Below are 19,507 nucleotides of genomic sequence, written 5' to 3' on the forward strand. Positions count from 1 at the left end.
GCCCGGCGCCGCGAGTGCGCGCTGAAACTGCGTACCCTTGGGGGCCAAGTGTAAGTGCGCGGGGCGCAGCGACCAAGTGCGGGAGCCACCGCGTGCGCGCGTGGGTGCGCGGGGCGGGGCGGGCCAGCGCGGGAGCGGCGGCGTGTGCGCGTGCGCTCGGGGCCGGGCGGAGGCGGCCAAGTGCGGGCGCACCCGGGATGAGCGCCAGGGGCGCCTAGCGGAAGCGGGCAGACGCGGTTGCGGCTGCGGCCAGCCAGGTGTCTGCCCCCCAGCGCCGCCGGCGTGTCCGGGTCCCTCTCTAGGGTGGAATGTCTCTGTCCGCAGTTGCTGCCTACTTTGGCAGCCACCCCCTCGGCCTGCTCTGTGACCACCTGGTAATTACACACACACGCGCGCGCGCACACACACACACACACACACACCCTTCATTTCCCAGAGCTCGGCAAGCAGCCCAGTGACACAAAGATTCGCCAGGTTTTCCTTTCCTTCTCCGCACACCGAGGGGGGATGAAGGGCAGGTGTCGGCCTCCGGGCAAGCTTGCCTGCGATTGGCCGAAGGAACTCTGGGTGGGGTTGGCGAGGGCTTCTGCCAGGCAGGGCAGTCGGTGGGCTCAGGTTGTCCTCAAGGTGGAGAACAGTGACCTGGTGGCCAAATGGCAGAGGAAGACACTTTGGGGATTTAGGAGGAGGGAGCGCTGACTTGGAGCCAGAGACTGTCACTTTCTGGCGCCGGGCCTCTGTGAATCAGAAATAACTACTAGCCCGGGCCACCACATGGGCAAGGCAGGTGGTGAGGACAAAAGAGATCTGAGAATGGTCCAAGTGTCAGATGATGTGATTGTCTTGCTCCCCCTGCCTGCCGGCACAGGTAAGCTTCCGAAGAAAAGAAGGTTTACCAGAGAAGTAGGGGCTGGAGCAGTGTGGAAGCTATAGACTAGGGCATCTGCTGCTGAGAGCTCCATTCCAGAGCTAGATTACTCCAGTCCACATCTCAGCGCTTCCTTTTATTAGCCCTATTACCTTAGGCCAATCCACGACTGTTTTTAAGCCTCAGTGTTACTTTCTGTCAAATGGGCACGATGGTACAGCCTGCTTCCTAGGGTGGTCCTGAGATCACACAGCTGCAGACCTTGCCTTGAAAGCCTTGCAGTGCCCCCTAAACATTACATATGAATATTGTTATTGCCAATATGTCGCACCCTTCGGGTACAGGAATACTGTAAAGAGAGGAGCCTCATCCAACAACAAACAGTGGGGAAATGGGTTTTGTTCTTCCTAGTTGACTGGTTTCAAACAAGATGCCTTCCCTGAGACTTGGTAGCTCATGGGGAAAATTATTGTTATTGTATCCACCTCACAAAGTTGTTTAAAAAATGAAAATAACTGTATGAATGAATCTAGCCCATGATAAACCTTCATCTGATTTTGAAAAAAAACAAAAAACAAAAAACCTAGAACTCGTATTCTAGTTATCGCCTCCTGTAAAACAAACCACTTTAAAGACAGCAGCTTAAAATAAGAGCATTCATCTTTTTAGCACAGGAATCTGTGATTGGGCAGGGTTGTCGGGGGAGGGGGGGATGGTGTATCTCTGCTCCTTGCAGCATCCGCTGATATGGCCAGCTGGGGCGGAAGCATCTTCTTCCAAGATCACGTGCTCGTGCAACAAGCCAGGTGATCCTGGCCTTCATCTGGGACCTTCTTTCAGGCTTTGTGTTCCTGTCAATGTGGGCCACTCCAAGAGGCTGCTTGAGCCTCCTCCCAGCATGGCGGCCAGGTTTTAAGGGCAACTATTCTACGTGATATGAGATGGGAGCTTCCAGTCTCTTCAGAGTTGGCCACAGTAGTAACGGAGCCCATTGCGATTCAAGGGGAAGGGACTTCAAGGTTGTTTCTCAATGAGAAAAGCATCACATAATTCTGACTATCTTGAATCTACCCCACTTGAAAGCCTTCCCTGTGCATTGGCTTTTTTTTTCCTCCTGCTGGGTGCCATGGTAACAAATTCACTCAACTTTGCAAAGGAGACCAGTAGAGATCCAGATATCCCTAACGAGGGCCTTATCACAAACCCTGTTTTGGTCAGGATCACTCTCTGGGCCTGATTCCAGGCTGATGAAGCAGGCCTCTTAAATAGTGGCTTCTCTAGTGTCTGTGTCCTTGGACCCTCGGAGGCTTCAGTCCCCAGCTCTGCCAACCCCTTGTCTTTAAAACAAAAGGGAGAAGCCAGAAGAGGGTAGGTAATTTGGATTCAGAAAAGTGGATTTTCGCAAGTGGCTCAGGCTGAGTGTAACAAGCACCGACGTATCTCTCAGTTCCCTGGAAAAATCTGTTTGTTTTCCGAGAGGGTTGCTGCCTGGGTGTTCGGAGTGACTGTTGTCCTACATTATTAGGTTATTAACTGATGGGTTGGAGCACAGTGGGTGGGGAAGCAGGAGGCTGGAGAGGGCAGCAGGCCCCGGGAGTAGCTATGGCAACCTCCAGGACTGTGGTTTGTGCTTTGGCTCCAAGCAGGAAGGATGCCCAAGACAGCTGAGACCTTCTCAGAAAGACCACAGACGCTCCAAAGAGAGAGGTTTCCACTGTAATGTATTTTCGCACGGCCACCCACCCATGTCCTCAGAGTCAAAACCAACCCTCTTTCCTGTTGCCTCATCCCAGAGCCTGACTGTCTAGCCCAGTCCTTCATCTCCTGACTTCAGTTTCAGCCACACTGGGCTGCAGGAAGAAGTGGACTTGAGATTCATGTATTCATTCACACATTGGACACTTCTGTGTCATGCGTTTATTTGGGGCTGACCCACCTTCTCCCTGGGAGAGAACAAAACAGACCCTGCTCCTCCTTCCTCCTGGGGCTTACTGTCTAGAAGGGGAGAGGGGCATGAGCAAATATTCATACAAATTCCCACGCATTGCCTTGTTAATCTTTGAAATATAATTAATTTAGACTTGACTTGAACCCCAGCCCTGCCGTGAGCCAGCTCTGTGACCTTGGTCCCTTTGGTGGTAAGGCCAGGATAATAATATTTACCTTACAGGGCTGCTGTGAGGCATCACCAAGGCACGCTCTGGGATGCGCGGCGTCTTGCATATAGTGGTAACTCCAAATATGAACGAATCGTCCCCCAACCCCCGGCGTCCCCTTGTCCACTGCCTGTTTGTCGTTCGGAACTTGCCAGCCCCTTCTCTCTGTAGGAGGAGCCCTGGTCCCAGCTCCCTGGCAGTCAAGGCAGTGGAACACCCGGACCTCACCTTTCAGAAGTCTCAAGTTGGCCAAGGCAAAACAAAAAGAATCCAAGGAGGGCTGTGTGGAGGAAGTGGCATTTGAACTGGGCCTTGAACAAGCTCTGGTGGTCAGATTTTGGCCTGTGTCAGAAAATCCTGAAGGAATTGCTCCAAGGCCAGACTCTTGGACCTCATCCTGAAGTGATTCTTTTTGAGGGAATCCAGGGCAGGCCCAGGAATACTGAGGTGGGCTTCCTAAAGCCTTGAAGACCAGAGCAGGGATTTGACCTTGAAGAGTCGGAAGAAGAGATCAGGAAGTGGTTGGCCATGGGCTGGGCCTCAGAACAAGGGCCGATGGGGCCTCCTTATTTCCTTCACACTTTAACCACCTTCTGCCCATCTTGCCCGCCCTCCACTGCGGGGGCACAACTCCAAGCCCACCCCCACCCAGAGGCTGTATCCTAACTCCCCACGCCTCTCCAGGTGGCTCTACGGATTGGGTACCTGGCTTTGGTTCCATCATGCTCCCTTCTTGGTCCTGAGTTCAGGATGGACATGGGGGAAAATGCCCAGGTCTTTGTTTCCTTCCTTACCTCCTCCACCCCCGAGCCCCGAGCCCCAGCTGCGCCCCCTCCTTTAGTTATCAAGCATTTATTAACGCCAGCCCCTTGGGCAGCATGGTACCAGGCACTGTGGGGCTACAAAAGAGAGAAAGGCAGGCCTGACTCAGGGGCCTGGGAGCTTGTTAGATGTGCTCAGGCCTTACCCCAGACCTACCAAACCAGATTTGGCATGTAAATGAGATTCCTGGGAGATTCACACCAACATTTGTGAAGCATTGCTCTGTAGGGCTTTTAATAAGGGCAATGTAGAGGCATGGTCGGCAGAATAATGACCCCCCTCCAAATGATGTCCAGTTTGTAGCTCCTGCAGCCCGTGAATATGTTACCTTACGTGGCAAAGGGAAATTAAGGGAGCAGGTAGAATCAAGCTTGCTAATTAGCTGACCCTTAAAGAAGGAGACGTGTCCTGGATTACCCGGGCAGGCCCAGAACCATCACAAAGATTGTTAGAAGGGGAGGAGGGGGGAAGCAGAGTCAGAGTCAAGAAGGAGGTATGAGGCTGGGAGCAGAGGCCAGAGTAAATGGTGAGAGACAGGCTCAACCCATCCCTGCTGTCTTGGAAGCTGAAAGGGGGCTGAAAGCCAAGGAGTGCCAGAAGCCTCCAGAAGCTGGAAAAAACAAGGGAAGGGATTTTCCCCTAGAGCTTCCAGAAGGAATGCAGGGCTGCCAATACTTTGATTTCATCCCAGAGAAGCTATGTCAGACTTCTGACCACTAGACTGTAAGATAAGAAATTTGTGTTGTCTTAGCCACTAAGTGGGTGGGGATTTGTTCCAGCAGCAACAAGAAACTCATGCAGTGATCCAGAGTCTTTGGGGTCAGACAGCTCTGCTCTTCCCTAGTGATGGGGCCCCGGGCCAGCTGCTGGCACTCTTGAGTCTCCATTGCCCTAGCTAGAAGACAGGGATAAAGCGGCCACACAGGACTGATATAAAAGTTACAACAGGAAGCATCTGAGAGGTGCTCGGGCCAGGTACTAAGCACATGCCCCCCAACTGGCAATGACCGTGGTCCTTGATCCTAAGTTGCTCCCACCTCTTCCCTGACCCTAACAGGGCTATGGTACCAGGCACTCTGGGAGGTCCCCTGCTGCTTCTTTTTTTGGTCCTTGAAGCCATCTTAACCTCATACCTGGCCACCTTTAAATGCAACAATACTGCACCTTGCATTGGCTCTTCTGAGATAAGCATGTGGGAAAGAAGAAGGCCTGGGGAAGGCCAAGGCGAGCCTTCAAGACCCAAGTCAACAAAGATCCCTGCAGTCAAATAGCAGATAGCTCACGATAAGACACTTGTACTTGTCTGAGCCCTCAGGGACCTTCGAAGGCCTTTCCCCTAACTAGCCCCAAATTGGTAGAGTATCCAAGGGAACCAAGGTAGTGCCCTGTAACAAACACCTCACCAAGCTGGCCTGCGCACCCTTCACTCCCCCCAGGGTAAATCAGATCATGGGGCAGGACCTCCTGTCCTTGTTTCCACCCTCATCACCAGGCCCATCATCACTGCATCCTGACTAACATCTAAGGATCTTCTAGGTGCCAGGTGTTTGCTGGACCTCATCTTCTTTGGTTCTCATAGAACACCATCGGTCTGCAAGGTCTGAGGTTTCTCAAGGTCACTGTCAAAGCTAGACAGTGGCACGGGGATTGAGCCTGCACGGTCTGTCCCAGGGCCTCTGCTCTTAACCTGCATCTCTTGCCCCTGGGCTTGCTGCCATGTGCTACCAGCTCAGGGCAGACTCCATGGCCAGTGATTCTCAAATTGCCTGGACTTCTAGGGGCCAGTGGGTGCCGAAGAGCCTTACAGCCTACGGTGCTATTGCCCTCAAAATCATAGGCTCCAGAGTGGCTCGGAAAAGTCCACCAGCCCTCCAGAGTCAAGGTTCTTGGAGGAGATGTTTATGCTGGGGGCAGACGGGGATGCCCAGGGCTCAGTCTGACCTTCTGGGGCTGCTGTTCTCGTGGGTACCTACAATGCTTCCTGACTGCTGTCACCGAGGGCTGAGAGCAGGAGACTGTGATTATAGGTGGCAGGCCTGGCGCGGTTTAGGCCCTAGGTCTTTCCAGGATGGAGGGAGCCACAGAGGTGGACCGTGGCAACCCCTGGGACTTCACCGTACCCAGTGGAGCTCAGGTGCCCTTGCCTTTCACTAAACTCCCCCCTCTGCTCAACGGCCACTTTAAGATACTGTCACTTTGGGTTTAAGGACAGAAGTATGAATGGGGGCAGGCAGGCCAAGGGCTTCTCTGGAGGCTGTTTTTATTACAAACACATTACTTTGCACTTAGTTGTAAGTTTACTGAGTGAGGTTTAGGGGAGTTGAAGTGATGGGGTCCCTAGGACCCCTCAGGCCACTGCTCAAGACGTGGCGTCATCACACTTTGTAGTCCTTCTTTCCCGTTTTAGGTTAAAGACGAAATCGTGGCACCAAAGTAGAACACAGCACGGGCTCCTTTTTCTCTTCCTGAGTGGGTGTCTCAGAGGATGTGGGCTCAGCTGATTTGAGTTAAACTAAAGTAAGCATCACCCCCTGCACCTACAGTCCTGAGGGCCCACTGGGGAGGAAGAGGGGATCTCTGGCCCTCGAGAGAGGAAGGCTCCCCAATCCAGGTAAAATATGGTGTCTATGGCTTGCAGAGGGGGCTGGGCAGCCTGGAGGCAGCTCTTCTGGGGGTCCTGGGGCGGGGGAAGGGAGGCCGCGGCATCTGTGGCTCCCGCAGGTACAGACAGTCTGTCTGTGTTTGTCTGGTTAGGGGGGCCGGCCTGTAGAGAGAGGCAGAGGCGTTCTCCCTGGCCTGTGTGTCTGCCGGGGGGGGGGCCCCGGCATTCACCACTAAGGTCACCATGCTCCCCTCGCCCACCCGCTCTTCCTGTGACATGGGGGAAAGCCAGCCACACTTCCATGGCTCGGGAAAAACCTCTGGGTCTAACCTGCTCCACCCCTCTCTCACGAGATGCAGCCTTTAGCAGCAGCTGGCACAGAAGCATTTGCTTGGAGGGCCCAAGCCCCACAGGAGGGGATTTTTTTTTTTTTTTTTTGACACTCCTACTAATATAGCGCCCCCACCCCTCAAGAGACTGTCACAGCGAATCTTCCTCTGGAGAGGATGAGTCCCACAGATCACCCAATGGGACAGAGAGAAGGCACTTTCTCAATGGCCCCAAGGCATGGTGGATGTTGGCTTTCTGGCTCCAGCCATGTATCCGACCAGCAGGTTCTAAGGAGATCATGTCAAGGGGAAGGAGGCTCTCCCGACCCAGCACAGCGCCTGAAGCCAGCAGCTCTCTCGTTTAGCGTAAGGCCCTGGTCTAAAGCCTTGGTCCCTGTGTGCCCGAGTTTCCCCGTTTGTAAAATGAGGGGCCTGACCTGGGTCACCTCCAGGGGTTCTTTCAATCCCGCTGCACTGAGGAAGTTTAGTAAATGCTCCTGAGAGACGCAAGGCCCCCGTGAAGCCAGAGCCCTGGGCTGGCCCCCTGCTCGGGGCCAGGCCTCTTTACAACACTGCTGGTTGCCTTCTTCAGCACCCAGAGCCTTCCTGTGCTGCCCTGGCTCTGTTGGTCCACAAAACAGGACCCAACTCGCTTCCACCCCATCAGCACAGCTGCACCTGGCTGCCCGCTGGGGTTGTCCAGAGACGTTTTGAAAAATAGTAGTGCTCACTCCTCCCTTCCAGGAAGGATGACTTCATCCATCCAAGGTAGGGCATGGGGGCAGGCATTCATTTTTATCAGCTCCCCAGGTATTTTCTTAGGTGAGGTGTGACCCCCTGACCCAGATGCTCCTTGTGAGCGGCGGAAGGGTGACAGGCAGGGAATGGGAGCGGAAATAGCCGTGCTCTCCCGTCCTTGGCCGTTATCCCATTGTCCTTGCCCATGTCCACAGTACATTCTAGTTGCCAGAGCCCTGGCTTGTCTGAATGGCTCAAGCAAGGACCTCTGGGGCAGGGGTCCAACCTCCTGCCCCCCCATTCCTGGTATTGAAGGTGCTCAAGGTGGTTTGATGGGTAGAATTAGTGCCCTGGGCTCCTCCCGGCATCCCCTGCCTCCCACTCCCCAGGCCCCCTGCCCCTAACTGCAGCTTGAACAGCCCCGGCAAGGTTTCTCCCTGACCCCCTTGGGGTGTGTGACAAGCATTCCGAGGAGGACGCAAGGAGGCAGTCCCCCGCTCTCATCCTTGGCTGGGGAGTGTTCCTCGGCAACCGCCCAGCCTGATACCAGATCGGAGTTCACATGATTCTGCCTCAGCTCAGGAATGGGCAGCCTCCAGCTGGGATTTTCTAGACCGAGCTGGGGAGGTGTGGTCTGTGGAAAATCTCCGGAGGGGAAGCTCGGGTCCTGGCTGCAGGGTAGCTGGCTTGCGGCGTCTACCGGGCCCAGCAAAGTGGGTCTGGTCTCCTCCTCCAGGCTTCTCCGGAGCAGCTAGTGGGAGCCCGGCTGTTTGAGGTGTGAGGGCAGAGCTCAGCCTGGCTGGACAGTCAGAGAAGAGCCAGGTTCCCCCTTCGCCGCTGCTCCCTGCCTGCTCCTCACCTGGCGGCAGAGATTGGCATCACCTTCCTGGAGTCTGGAGGCCGAGCAAGGCGGGGGATCAGCCCAGCTGTTTCTAGACTGAAGATGGTGACTCATGAGTGGGTCAAGAAATCAATTTAGTAGCTAATGAAATGATCAGAGTGCGTGACAAGTAGTAGGGTAAGTATTGCTTTGGGAAGTTTGTTTCTCAGTATGCGTGTGTATAATGTCTGTGCGGGTTTGGTTACAATGTCAAGTGTCTTCTTGCTGTGGCTTGTGGTCGAAAGAGCTTAAAAGGCAGCAAATTCATGCCGTGATGCTGGGTTCTGGATTCAGATCCACCTGACGTACTGTCTGAACTTGGGCCACTAGGTTAGGCTCTCTGGGCTTCAGGTTCTGGGAAAGGGATAGTGGTACCAGCCCCAGCCGCCTTAGAGGGACTGCTGGAGCCCCGATGCCTTAGAGGGACTGCTGGAGCCCCGATGGGACCAAACTTCAAAACAGTTGCAAGGGCTTTAGAAACAAAATTGTCTCCTCGTTGGTGGTGCTGGAGTGAGGATTGTTGGGAGCCAGATGGGACCAAGGAAGACTGCGGGCTGATTTTCTACTTCTGTCCTGGAGGGAAATGTCAGCCTCTGAAAGCATGTAGAGGTTTGACCGCTGAAGGGAAGGGAAGCTGGGCTTGCTGGAAACTCCCCACTCCATGGGCTCGGGGCTCCGTGAGTAACTGCATGCGTGCCTGTGTGCAGCTCACGGAAGAGACGTGAAGATTAGATCACTGTTTATGCATCAGATCGAGGCCAGCGTCAAGCCCCTCCGCCTTCTGGCTGGGAATGTGCAGGAGACTCTGAGTTTGCCTCAAAGAAGTGCTTCCTTCCTTTCAGGGCTCATTTCTCATGGATGTTAAAGTCCTCGGAGACCTCTGTGCTGATGGGCGTTTGTGTAAAGATTTGCCTCGAGGTGTTGGGTTGTTTTGTGTGGAGTCTCTCATTTTCTTAGTTGCATGATGCAGCATTTGAGGTAGACACTGGGGCTCCTTGTGTTGGTTCTTCGCCCCGACCTCCACCCCTTTGGCAACCACGGACTGGGCACACCGTGGGCTTTCCTCAGGGGCTGCTGAGGAAACAGTTGACCTGGTAGAGCACCTGCCAGGTGCAGGGAGCTAGCCCAGGACTAAGCCTGGGGGCCTTCCTGGTGGCATCTGAGGACTGGGGCTCAGAGAGGCCTGGAGGTGAGGGGGGTGACTGCTCAGTGATAATCGTGATGGAGAGAAAAAGAACATGACGCAGAGAAAGTGTGGGCCGATCTGAGTTCAAAACCTGCCTGCCACATTGTGACTGTGGAATCTGGAGCAGGTTGGTTCCTCTCTCTGCGCCTCAGTTTTTTGGTCTGTAAAGTGAGCACTGGTAAGAGTGGTGTTGAAGGAGAACGAGTGTACGGGAATGTTCCTGGCGGGTAGAGGGCTCTTCGCTGACGTGGCTTGGTTCTGCCGCTCTCTCTGTCTGCGTTCTTCCATTTACAGATTACTTTTGCACCCACTGTGTCCCTTGATTTTTGAGGAGCGAGTTTCCTATGGAGACCAGGTAGAGAAAGGACACTCCAGGCAAGGCGTAGTTGCCGTCTGAGGGTACGTGTCATCAGGAACCAGTAGAAGGGGTGGCTGGCTGGGGTTAGACCTGGGTGAGAAAGCTGCAGCCTTGGATCAGCTCTGGAGCCTTGGGTAGATTCCCGGCTGCTGGAGTGAAGGCCACAGTAAATCTTCCTTCTTCCTTTTCCCTTTCTATGGATGACATCCCTACTGTCCCAGCACCCAACCTCAAACCCATCTACCCATCCACTCAGCCATTCATCCACCTCTCTACCCATTAACCCACCCATCTAACCATCTACCTGGTACCCACCTCGGTGTTTACACATCCATCTACCCATCCACCCACCCACTCCTCCATCTCTCTACCCATTCACTTGCCCATCTGTCCATCTACCCTCATACATCCATGTCCTCATCCACCTGCCCCTCCATCTACCCACCCACTCAACCCACCCACCCGTGTACCTCTGTACCTCTCCATCCATCTACCAAATAATTTCTGAGACCTTATAAGGACCAAGCACTGGGGAACATCTCAGATTTGCCCCTGGCTCTGATTTATCCACCTCCCTAGTCAGTGGCTACGGCTTCTTCTTTTCTCCTCTCTGGCCACACTTCCTCATACCTAGACCCCATCATGCCAGGCTACTCTCAGTTCCCCAGAAGTGCCCATTATCTCTCAGATTTGGCCTGTTGCACACATTGTTTCCACAGACAGAAACTTCCCTCTGCTGGGGCAGCCCTTCCCCCCTTGTTCTGTCTTAGCCTGACTTGCGGCTCAGGAAAGCTTTTTGGGGTGGGCTGGGCTACCTCCTACGAACTCCCTTAAAATCCTGTGCTCTCCTTAGGAGCTGGTTTCGCTTGTCTTCTTCACTGTCCCATGAGACTAAATGAAGCTTGAGTTACACTGAGTGACAGTGTCTGATGCGGTGGCTTCCATATAACAGCTGCTCAGTAGGTTTCTGTTGCGTGAACGGATAAGTGAACAGATGGGTGAATGGATGGAAGGAAGGAAGATTGGAGAACCATTGAAGGATCTGAAGTAGGAACGGTTATGTTAGATTTGTATTTTAGTGGATGGCTTTACAGGGGGTAAGATGGAGCCAAGAAATCCAATAGGAGGCCACTGAGCTGATTCTGGGGATGACGTCTTGACCCAGCCAGTCTAGGACACTGGTGAGGAAACTGAAGAGGAAGAGATTGATGTGGGAAATATTTAGGAGTTGAAAATGGTAGAACAGGGTTGTTAACTGGAGGCCTTGGATGAAGATAAGGAAAGAAGCTGAGGGCCCTTCAACTGGACAGGTAGGGATGCCCCCTTCCAAGAGCAGATTCGTGCAGAAATGATGGAAGTGGGGTAGGTCCCACTGAGCCTGGCCCGTGAGGCAGGAGGATGCCTGTGATGTCTGCCATCCAGCTGGCAGGACAGAAGGATGCTGTCCCCCAGACGGTGTGTGTGGAGTGAAAAGAACAAACCAACATTAAGTGTGAGCGAGAAGGATGCTTACGGCAGGCACCGCCATACCCTGCCCTGTCGTCGGGTGGCAGTAATTTGTGCATGTGCTGCTCCTGTCTTGTGGGATTGGAGGCCTCCTGAGGGCGGGAGAAACACAGAAGAACTGGACCCTTGGGCAGGCCACTCCATCTCTCTGGGCCTCAGTTGCCTCGTTCCTCAAATGGGGGAAATAACAGGGCCGTTGAGAAGACAGGGGTGGGGACAGGTGTGAAATGCTCTGCAAAAGATTTTGCAAATATGATGGCTAAGTATCCTGACAGATCCAGTCACTGCTTCTCGAGAGACTGAATCAGGCTGTTGATCTCGCATGGGCCATCTCCTGGCTCCGCCCGCAAGGTCCTGCTGGGGCTTCAGTTTCCCCTCCAGCCACCTCTGCTCCCCAGGTTGGGAACTTGTGTTGTCTGGGTGCCTATCCTGCCACTTGCCAGGAGCCAAAACCCAGACCTTTCTGAACGCAGAGTGTGCTCTATGGGCTAGCCACACCAGCATCAGCTTAGGAACATGCTGGAAATTCTCAAGCCCCACCTCAGACCCACTGACTTAGAAACCTTGAAGGGGAGGCTCAATAATCTGTTTTCAACAAATCTTCCAGGGCATTCGGATGTTACCTAAATTCGAAAGCCGCTGCTCTTCGAACACCCAAATCCTGTTTTGGCTACAAGTGAACGTAGGAGGTACTTGAATCTAAACATAGTAAATGTTTCTTCTACGCCCTGCAGGCTTGAATATTTTTGACTCTGGTCGCCAGAATTCCATTACTGTTGGCCTAGGAGGGAGGAAGGGACAAGCTGGTGCCCCAGAGCCGTCCCGCTCCCAACCCCCCCGTCCCCCCCCCCCCCGCACACGTGTACACTCACTGCTAGTAAACAATAGGCTTCAGCCTAGTGACTCCCAGTGAATTCCTAAAACCTGACAGGATATGTTTTTCGCTCTGGTTTTGTTCGTCCTGAATGAGTGCTCTGGGGAACTGTTTGGGGCCCTGTGCTGCGGTCCACTTCTCATGTGGAAGCCAGCCAGACCGTTCGGCCCCACAGGTGTGGGCTTGGGATTCGGGGATAAGAGGTCTGGCAAGAGGAAGGTGACTGGAGACCTGGTTCGACACACTGAGCTGAGTTTTGGGGGTCACAGGCCTCAGCTGCCCCTTTCCCCTTCCTCTCACCGTCAAAACGTAGAAGCAAAACCAAAACACACAAAAAGCAAAAAACAAGAAGATGCCCTTGGGCGCCATTGGTGGGAATGTGAAATGGTGCAGCCGCTCTGGAAAACAGAATGGCAGTTCCTCAAAAAATTAAAAATAGAACTACCATATGATCTAGTAATTCCACGTCTGGGTATCTACCCAAAAGAACTGAGAGCAAGGACGCAAATAGATAACCGAACATCCATGTTCAGAGCAACCCCAGCCAACAGGGAGGGCAGAGACAACTCAAGTTCACTGACAGATGAATGGAAAAACCAAATACAGTAAATACATACAACAGAATATTATTCAGCCTTAAAAAGGAAGGACATTCTGCAAATGCCACAGCAGGTGTGAATCTTGGGGGCATTCGCTGAGTGAAATAAGCCAGTCACCAAAAGACAAACCTTGAACGATTTCCTTAGACGGGGGGCCCTCGAATCGTCACATTCACAGGAACAGAGAGCAGAACGGCGGGTGCCAGGGACTGGGGGCCAGAGGGGGATGGGGAGTTAGCGTTTCATGGGAACAGAGCTCCAGTTTGGGAAAATGAGAAAGTTCTGAAGACAGACAGTGGTGCTGGGTGCGTGAGAGTGCAAGTGATCACCTGTACGCTTAAAAATGCTCCACGAGGTAAATGGTCTGATATATATATATATATATATATATATATATATATATATATATATATATCTCACCACCATCAAAAACACCAAGAAGCACTCCCCTCCACCACCATCACTGAGACTCTAGGCTTGTGTCCTGGAGAGGACGGAGAGCTGAGCCGGAGTGGGAATCCTCGTCTTCTAGAGACTGAGGGGTTGGGAGTGAGTCTCGGGTGGGGGCCGGGAGGTGGGACCTGCTGCGGGGAGAGCCCCTCAGTCCGGCATCTGGCAACCTTGGTGTCCTCACCTGTGAAACGAGGAGGTGGTCTTCACTTATTCCTTCCAGAAGTGTTCGTGAGTACGTGTGAGGTGCCAGGCTGCGTTCGAGGCGCCCCCTGGCCTCTGGCCTCTTGGGATTCGCAGTCCCGCGGAGGGGAGAGACCAGGAGCCACAGACAAGCAAACCGGCAAGGGCAATCTTGCGTGCCCCTGGGGGCTCTGAGGAGCGGTCAAACAGCAGGCGTGAGGGTGGCAGGGTGGGGGCTGCTTATGTGAGGCGGTCAGCGGAGGTCTTGCATAAAGGGAGCCAGGCCTGAGGTAGAGGTGGAGGTGGGGGGGAGGCAGGAGACAGCACCCCCGAGAGGCCACCGCTTATGCAGCCGAGGCCTGAGCCACGGACAGCAGGCCTTTGTGGCTAGTGCACGGCGTGTGGTGGTGGTGGTGGGCGACGCGGAGCCTTGTAGGTCCTATGAGGAGTTTGGGTTTTAGTGCAGGTGTGATAAGAAGCCATCTCAGTGGCTTTTAAGCAAGGAAGAAGAGGCCTGGTTGTTTTAGAAAAAGAGGGCTGTGGCTTCCATGTGGGTCAGGTGCGGGGACATGGACGGGAAAGCTGCGGTGAGGGAGGGGCGGTGCTGGAGGGAGCCACAGGGAGCCAGGCGAGGAGGGTAGCTGTGGTAGGACCATCTCTTGCCTGTTGAGGAGAGACCTTTATGAAAGCTGCAGGGAACTTTTCCCAGGGACAATGCCCATACTTACATGTTGATAAGATTGAGCATGTTGATCTTACATGTTGATAAGATTGAGCAGGGGTTGTAGGGGAATCCCTCGAGTTTTCCCTCCGTGCACCCCAGGACTGGAACTGCTGGGCTGGGTGTCTCTGAGTCCCTTCCCAGCACGCTGCACCCCCTTGCAGGCTGAGCCCTGGTTCCAGGGGCCCCAGGGCCAGGCAGGGGCCACAACAGAGCTGCAGGGGGAAGGCGGTGGGCAGAGGGGCCGCGGTCAGCAGGTGGTGAGGTGGCCGCCCAGCAGACTCTGAGGGGTCTCCCTTCTGGGTCCTCGAGCTCAGCTTGACTGTGGTGGCAGGACAATGCAAAGGGCAGAGGGGATCTCCTGATACTTCAAAGCAGCTTCGTTCAAACCTCACTCTCTCAGAATTTGCAATCCTGTGGGCCGTACATGCTCAAGGCAGGGCTGGAATTGGTTCTTGGGTGGAGCGAAGAAAACCCCGGAGCTATTACAATGATTTGTCACCCTTCAAAGGGCCCCAGTGCACAAACAGATGTACAATATATTGGGGATATTAAAATTTCATGGAAAGGGGGCAGTCGGGGGAAAAAACTGTCTAATGAGGCTTTCTGGGAGGATGATTCTTAAACCAACAAAAAATTGAGAAGTCCTGATTTAGAGGCAGTGAGATTTTTCTGCCAGAAGAGCTCAATCAACAGAGTAGCTCAGGCCTTTCGTTTCGATATATTAATTTATAAAGTGGACTTACAACAGAAGTCTTTGTTCTCTCTTCTTCAAATGTATCTGTACACATAGCAATAGCGTTTTCTTCGTTAAATTCTCAACAATATGGGCTTTTCACCAATGTAAGACTTCCCATCTCTTACTCTGCCCCTTTGCCTCTGGCAAAACAATGCTGTGGATTTTGGCATCCATCATCCATCCATCCATCATCCATCATTTTACGTGGCCCTGATACTGACCTGAGGACAGGTGTTTCTACAGCCGGGTTACAGATGAGGACACAGATGCTCAGAGAGGGGAAATCACTCGCCCAGCCTGTAAGCAGCTGACCCCAGCCTGGTGCTCATTTCTGTTGCTTCCTTGTGCTGTTCCCTGCACTGTGTCCTCAATTCCACAGAGAGGAGGTGAAGTAGCACCTCCCCATGAGCACCCGGGGGTCCAGACCATGCCCTGTGGGAAGTGTGGTCTTCATTTCTTGCCAGAGCCCACTAGGATGTGGCAAGGTGGGGCCACTTCCGGGCTCTCTGGAGAGGCTCCCAGAAGTGGCTGTGGCCTCAGGGCTGACTGACCTGGTACCTTCCTGGGAGCAAGTAGGAAAATGTGACTGATGCCTAGTGCTGTCACGGGGGAGAGCAGCTGGAGCCCTCACTGTTGTGTGTGGGTTGGAATCGATCTTCACCTTGGGCATCCCTTGGAGAGTGGGGCTCAGGGTGAATGTGTGCTCATAAGAGCTCCTCCCCTTGCTCGCTGCCCTGAGTGACCAGGAAAATAAATAAGGAACAGGAAGCCAGGGAAGGGGAGACAGGGAGGCATAAACCACCATTTAGTGTCTTGGCATGTGACCAAGAGAGTCAACTAGATAGTCAAGGTTGAGGTTGGTCCATCTTCTCCATTAAGGAAGGCCCTTAGAACAGTACCTGACACACAGTAGGCTCTACCTTAATGTCAGCTGCTGTTATCCGAAGGCTTTCCCACCTTTACCTTTCAGGGGTTTACCCACCATCGAGGAGGCCCAGCTTTCCATATAGCTCGAGCCGTATCGGACTAGCAAGATGGCCACGGAGAGACCTGCCTGTTCCCTGCGCCCGTGAGGGGTGAGGTGCTCTGGGGCCCAGCGATGGGGAACGCTACCGCGGAGAACACCTCGCTGTGCAGCATTGACCACACCATCCACCAGACCCTGGCCCCGGTGGTCTACGTGGCGGTGCTGGTGGTGGGCTTCCCGGCCAACTGCCTGTCCCTCTACTTCGGCTACCTGCAGATCAAGGCCCGCAACGAGCTGGGCGTGTACCTGTGCAACCTGACGGTGGCCGACCTCTTCTACATCTGCTCGCTGCCCTTCTGGCTGCAGTACGTGCTACAGCACGACAACTGGTCGCACGGGGACCTGTCCTGCAAGGTGTGCGGTATCCTGCTGTACGAGAACATCTACATCAGCGTGGGCTTCCTCTGCTGCATCTCCATCGACCGCTACCTGGCCGTGGCCCACCCCTTCCGCTTCCACCAGTTCCGCACGCTCAAGGCGGCCGTGGCCGTCAGCGTGCTCATCTGGGTCAAGGAGCTGCTGACCAGCGTCTACTTTTTCCTGCACAAGGAGGTGGTGGAGGACGGGGACAGGCACCGCGTCTGCTTCGAGCACTATCCCCTGGAGCCGCGGCAGCGGGGCATCAACCACTACCGCTTCCTGGTGGGCTTCCTCTTCCCGCTCTGCCTGCTGCTGGCCTCCTACCGGGGCATCCTGCGGGCCGTGCGCCGGAGCCACGGCACCCAGAAGAGCCGCAAGGACCAGATCCAGCGGCTGGTGCTCAGCACCGTGGTCATCTTCCTGGCCTGCTTCCTGCCCTACCACGCGCTGCTGCTCGTGCGCAGCCTCTGGGAGGCCAGCTGCCAGTTCGCCAGGGCCATCTTCAACGCCTACCACTTCTCCCTGCTGCTCACCAGCTTCAACTGCGTGGCCGACCCCGTGCTCTACTGCTTTGTCAGCGAGTCCACGCACAGGGACCTGGGCCGCCTCCGCGGGGCCTGCCTGGCTTTCCTCGCCTGCGCTGGGGGTGGTCGCGCCCGGGAGGCCTACCCACTGGGCGCCGCAGATGCCTCCGGGAAAAGCGACGAGCCCGAGCTGCTGACCAGGCTCCACTCAACCTTCCAGACCCCGAACTCACCCGGAGCCGGGGGGTCCCCTGCAGGCGGCTTGGCCTAGTTCCGGCGGGGTGGGGGGAGAGTCTCACCGTCTGCAGGGGGGCTGGTGAGGGCTGAGCTTGCTGGCGACCGCTGGCCACTGCCCTTGGCCAAGGACAGGTGCCTCTTTGTGCTGGAGTGAGAGACTCTCTGGCCCGGGGAGCCCGCTCCAGCTTGCTGAACCCAGTGGGGATGAGCCCTGGGAGTTGATGGGTGCCATCTGCTGCTGGCTGGGCTCCTGGGGAGGACAAGAGGGCGAACTGTCACTTCCATGAGGTTCTTGAAGAGAAGCTGATGGGAAGGGATGGGTGCAGAGTGTGAGAGCATGGAGGATGGGGCTGGGGCGTGAGGGCGGGTTCCTGGGTGCACATGTGTGAGGGCCTTCCAGTGCCATCGCCACAGATGACACCTGTCCAGAGGCCCTGGTGCTTCCTGGAGTCACGACATGTGAAGCTGTGTTGTCATCCCTGACAATTGGGCCTCACCCCTTTGTGGGAAGAGGACCGGCTGGGAGGTCGGACGGGGAGAAGGGAGGCAGGGAGGTGTTTGGGCGCTGGAAGTGTGTGGTGGGGGACAGCGAGGGGAATGACAGCAGAGGAGAGGCCCCAGCTCCAGGCTCATCTCCCGTTCAGAGGGAGAGCTGAGTGGACTTCCCAAGCCCCGGGACTGATAGGAGACAAAGCCCAGGGCTCCCCAGAGCTCCCTGGGGCCATGTCTGTGGTCCTTTCAAACAGCCGGTACCAAAAGCTCTGTGTCAGGACAGAGTTCCCAGCACGCAGAGTCCTGCTCATTAGTTTTCTGTTTCCATCTGCCCAGAAGCACCAGACGCAGAAGCTGGGGATGTGTGTGTGTGTGTGTGTGTGTGTGTGTCTGTGTGCACACACATGCACGTGTTCATGGTTCAAATGCCGATCTCCATGACAGCTGTGTGCCAAGACACTGAGGCTGGGGTTATGTGACTGCTGGTGGTGTTGCCTCCCCCTGCCCCCCAGTTCCCACTTTGTCCCCCACCACACACCCTGTGGAGTGTGCAGCAGTCTCGTGATATCCTCTCACCGTCCTCAACTAAAACAAAGTAAAATAGAGACACATTCTCTAGCATCTCTCAGCCCAAAGGCCTATGGTTAAGCTCCATGATGGTTTAAATAGCCCCTGGGACAAGGAGAGGAGGGGGCCCCGGGCTCCTCCTGCCACCCTCGTTCCCCAGCACGGCTCCTCTGCCAGGTGGCCCACCTCACTCCCTGGAAGGTGACAGCAGGTCCCAGGGGCCGCGTATAGCCCAGGGTACTGATTGCTCTCTCTCGTTCTGTCCCCAAAGGCTCGGTACAAGTCTCATCTCTCCTACACCTTTGTGCCCAGCCACGTTGAGCCTCCACCCTGGTGCACATGGCAAGGACCAGAAGAACTTCTCGCTGCTCCAAGGATCTGGCCACCTTTGCACAAATGCTAGCCCTTCAGGTTTCCTGCCTGTGGGCTGGGGCCAGCTCTGACTTCCCTCAGAGTTCTGGGATTCAAGCTAAGCTCCCCACATCCATGGGGTTGGGTGGACTGGGTGGACTCAAGCCTAGAACGGGACCATGGATGGGGAGATTCAAGCTGGCATCCACAGAACATTTCTGGAATCTGCTGAAAGGAAGGCCAAGGAGAATATCTCCAATCTCTCTTCCCCTTTCCTCCCATCCTTCTCTAAAAAGTACATTTTTCCTGATCCTCTTACCCTCCAATCAGGGCTACCCAGAGGCAGAGGCCCCGTGCTGGACGTGACATTGGCTTTGACTAGGTAGCCCTACTGTAGCTCCTTAGGGAGGGCCTCCCATAACCTGGGGAGCTTCTCTTCCCTTCCTGAAGGAAGAAATGACCAGATGTGAAGGTGGCAGAAGTGACCATCCTGCCAAGAAAAGTCTACCTAGTCTCACCCCAGAATCTTACTGGGTCAGTGGCACTGGTTGAGGCCTCCATGCCCCCTCATCCCAAATTTCCTCCTATTTTGACCTTAAACATGGGCATTCCCACTGGATGGACTGGGGTGAGCTGACGGTGGTTCTTTTTACTATCAAGAGTTGTATTTTTGTATTGTCCTCTCTTTTATGCCAAGTATGTGCGTGTTGGACTGTGCACTGGATTTATGTAGCAAACTTGAGTCTGCAAATAAAGCAAAGTAACCAGCCACAGCTGGAGTGTGCTGCAGTCCTTAGGGGGGAAAAGGGTGTTTTGATACCAGGGGGAACCTAGACGGCTCTTGAAATATCCAGCAGAGTCAGGAAGTTCCAGGGATCGGATTTCTTAGAGAAAACTCAGAGAAATTAGGGTATTTGCCCTTGGTTATCCAGCAGTGA

At 54.6% G+C, this 19,507-nt stretch overlaps 1 protein-coding gene across 4 annotated transcripts in view; it reads left to right on the forward strand.

The window, feature by feature from the left end:
- The window catches only part of GPR68 (G protein-coupled receptor 68), a 29,707-nt gene extending 10,365 nt beyond the window's left edge, over positions 1 to 19,342 (forward strand). For 2 of the 4 annotated variants that reach the window (XM_004739056.3, XM_004739055.3), the window contains exon 2: positions 15,982 to 19,342. In XM_004739056.3, the coding sequence (XP_004739113.1) occupies positions 16,111 to 17,193 (1,083 nt within the window). In that variant the 5' untranslated portion in view covers positions 15,982 to 16,110 and the 3' untranslated portion in view covers positions 17,194 to 19,342. Of the gene's footprint in view, positions 1 to 224; positions 6,458 to 8,251; positions 8,534 to 15,981 lie in introns of those variants that run through there. The other 2 variants (XM_013057602.2, XM_045071264.1) reach the window with 2 other exon arrangements.
- Positions 19,343 to 19,507: the final 165 nt, after the last annotated feature.

Source organism: Mustela putorius, unplaced genomic scaffold (genome assembly GCF_011764305.1).
Source record: "Mustela putorius furo isolate JIRA1106 unplaced genomic scaffold, ASM1176430v1.1 tig00000129_pilon_pilon_pilon, whole genome shotgun sequence".
Classification (NCBI taxonomy): domain Eukaryota; kingdom Metazoa; phylum Chordata; class Mammalia; order Carnivora; family Mustelidae; genus Mustela; species Mustela putorius.